General features: G+C 42.7%; 1 protein-coding gene across 1 annotated transcript in view; it reads right to left on the bottom strand.

Moving 5' to 3' along the window:
* Positions 1-1,726, bottom strand: part of LOC112073780 (anthrax toxin receptor 2) — a 60,155-nt gene extending 58,429 nt beyond the window's left edge. Inside the window, exon 1 of the mRNA XM_070440277.1 lies at positions 1,253-1,726. Within this exon, the coding sequence (XP_070296378.1) occupies positions 1,253-1,404 (152 nt within the window). The 5' untranslated portion in view covers positions 1,405-1,726. The remainder of the gene's footprint in view (positions 1-1,252) is intronic.
* Positions 1,727-2,934: the final 1,208 nt, after the last annotated feature.

The following is a 2,934-nucleotide window of genomic DNA, read 5'->3' as shown; positions in this document are numbered from 1 at the left end:
AGGCACCACACACGGCTCTCGCGTCCACTTCCCAGAGGGTTTGCAACTGGGGCAGGAAGGTAGAAGTAGACAGAGGGTTTGAAACTGGGGCAGGAAGGGAAGGAGTAGACAGGGGTTTGAAACTGGGCAGTGAAGGGGTGGAGTCGGCAGAGGGTTTGAAACTGGGGCAGGAAGGGAAGGTAGTAGACAGAGGGTTTGAAAACAGAGGGTTTGAAACTGGGGCAGGAAGGGAAGGAGTAGACAGAGGGTTTGAAACTGGGGCAGGAAGGGGAGGAGTCAGCTTGCACAAATATGGCATTGAGCCAAGATGGGAAAGAAGAATAATTGAAGTCAAACCTGAAGTCAAAACATGTTTTGTATCAAGTCTGCTTCCTGCTGTAGTTTGGTACGTATTGCAGAACTTCAGCTGTGTCTAAACTCTTGCAGAACTGGAAAGAACTATCCTGATGTTACAAGTTAGTAAAACCACATTTATGGCAAACAATGGATTTGGGTTAAACCGATGGTTAGATTTAGGCTGCAACCCTAAAGTTTTGTCTCTGTAGCTTCATGTTATTATGGTTTGGCAGAATTATACAGTGTATTCAATATAGCCCACAGTCTGCTGTCATTGTGACATAGGCCTGGCATAAACTGGTGATGAAATCAGAGCTTTAAAGTTATCTTTAAAGTCAAGTGTAACAGGGGTGGTTCGGCAAACTACTCCAGTGATTTATAACCTTTCCCGAGACCTGAATATGTGTGTTAGCTCCCCCAAACTAATGCGTAGGCCCTTAGCTCAGCGGGCTAACATAGTCTTTCTGATGAGCAGGAGACCGGGATTTGAACCCATGCCAATCTGTCACATAGACTAGACTATGTTGTAGTTGTCCTGCATCCTCATGATAACTCCTCTTTGTTGCCCTGAGTTGAATTTGACCATGATTCAACCATCCTAATGATGATGCATGTGTTGGAATGTCCTTTAATTACATCTAGGCCAGCGTTATATATCATATAAGCAGGCAACCAGAACTAACCAATTGAACTTTTCAGCTGCTGAAACTAACGGACAAAACATATAGGATTTGTTTTGAATCTAAAACGTATGAAAAGTCATTGTGACTGTACATTGGTAAAGGTGACATTGTTGTTACATTGTTATTGTTAAACTGTTATATTTTAGCACTGTAGCTACATAGTTTTTTTGTATCCATCCCTAAGCACAAGCAGCTCCTCCTGTGATGCAGATGTGATACAACGTTTTACTTACCTATCTAAAACAAAGTATAAGTCGTAAGCTCCGTGGCAAGACGCTTCTTCTGCACGACAAGACCACGCAAACAAACTCAGCAGAATTACGCCAGCTGTTACTCCTGGTAACGTCCAGTGGAATTTAGCGCGATGGCGTGTTTTCTCCTTCATTGTCAAATTCAACCGTGTGTCGTTGTGGGCCGCAAAGTAAACTTCTAAAGCGAAAATACACACGTATTATTCTAGCACGTGAACAGCAGGCCTAGTGAGTAAACTAAAAAACGATTCGCACATCTGCAACGGTTGAGGAGCAAGATGTCAAAATGTATACAAGCGCAACAATGATATCCTTCTTACAGAATAGAGGAAATAACAGAGCCCATGTCACCGACAGTATTTCCTAATGTCCTATGACCATTTTACACGAGCCCTTGTAATCTCAGCAAGTGTTGAGTCAATAAAACTTCCCCGTTGGCTTCAACGAAGCAGCACACTCCCATGAAAAGTTAAGTTTATTCCAAAGAGCGCATGCGCCTGGTGAAAACAGATGTGGTAAAGTTGAGTGTGTCTCCGGATGGTCGCAGTGCTGTCAGAGCGCAAGCACACACTCAACAGCTGCTGTAAGGTCTTTCAGAGGTTTTTGGGTGGAGGAGAGTGAGGGCCACCAATTAAATATGAAAACATAGCCTAGGCCTACTGTCGAAGCATCTTTTGTTATGCTGAATACAGCACTATCAAAACGAAAACCCAAATCCTGCTGTCACCAGTCCGTTTTTTTTATCCAACCACAGTAGCAGGCAAACATTTTTTTATATGACGATGAGTTATGAGATTGTAACCTAAGTCATGATTATGAAATAGGGAGTCATTATTATTAAATAGGGAGTCATTATGAGATAGTAAGTCATTATTACGAGATAGTAAGTCATTATTACGAGATAGTAAGTCATTATTATGAGATAGTAAGTCATTATTATGAGATAGTAAGTCATTATTCTGAAATATGTTTAGTTGATCTTTATCACATGAATCCAATGTGCACTTTGCATCAGGCAGTCCTCAACTTTCAAGGTTAACCTTACGTACAGAGCCTTCGGGAAAGTATTCAGACTCCTTTCTGCACATTTTGTTATGTTACAGCCTTATTCTAAAATTGATTAAATTGTTTTTTTCTCATCAATGCAACACATAATACCACATAATGACATAAGATATACATAAGTATTCAGACCCTTTACTAAGTACTTTGTTGAAGCACCTTTGGCAGAGATTACAGCCTCATGTCTTCTTGGGTTTGACGCTAAAAGCTTGGCACACCTGTATTTGGGGAGTTTCTCCCATTCTTCTCTGCAGATCCTCTCAAGCTCTGTCAGGTTGGATGGGGAGCGTTGCTGCACAGCTATTTTTAGGTCTCTCCAGAGATGTTCGGTCGGGTTTAAGTCCGGGCTCTGGCTGGGCCACTCAAGGACATTGAGACTTGTCCTGTTGGAAGGTTTGAAGGTGAACCTTTGCACCAATCTGAGGTCCTGAGCGCTCTGGAGCAGGTTTTCATCAAGGATCTCTCTGTACTTAGCTCTGTTCATCTTTGACTCGATCCTGACTAGTCTCCCAGTCCCTGCCGCTGAAAAACATCCCCACAGCATGATGCTGCCACCACCACGCTTCACCGTAGGGATGATGCCAGGTTTCCTCCAGACGTGA

The sequence above is a fragment of the Salvelinus sp. IW2-2015 genome, unplaced genomic scaffold (assembly GCF_002910315.2).
Source record: "Salvelinus sp. IW2-2015 unplaced genomic scaffold, ASM291031v2 Un_scaffold2364, whole genome shotgun sequence".
Taxonomy (NCBI): Eukaryota; Metazoa; Chordata; class Actinopteri; order Salmoniformes; family Salmonidae; genus Salvelinus; species Salvelinus sp. IW2-2015.
The sequence above is the reverse complement of the archived record's forward strand: the minus strand, read 5'-3'. Positions and strand labels throughout refer to the sequence as shown.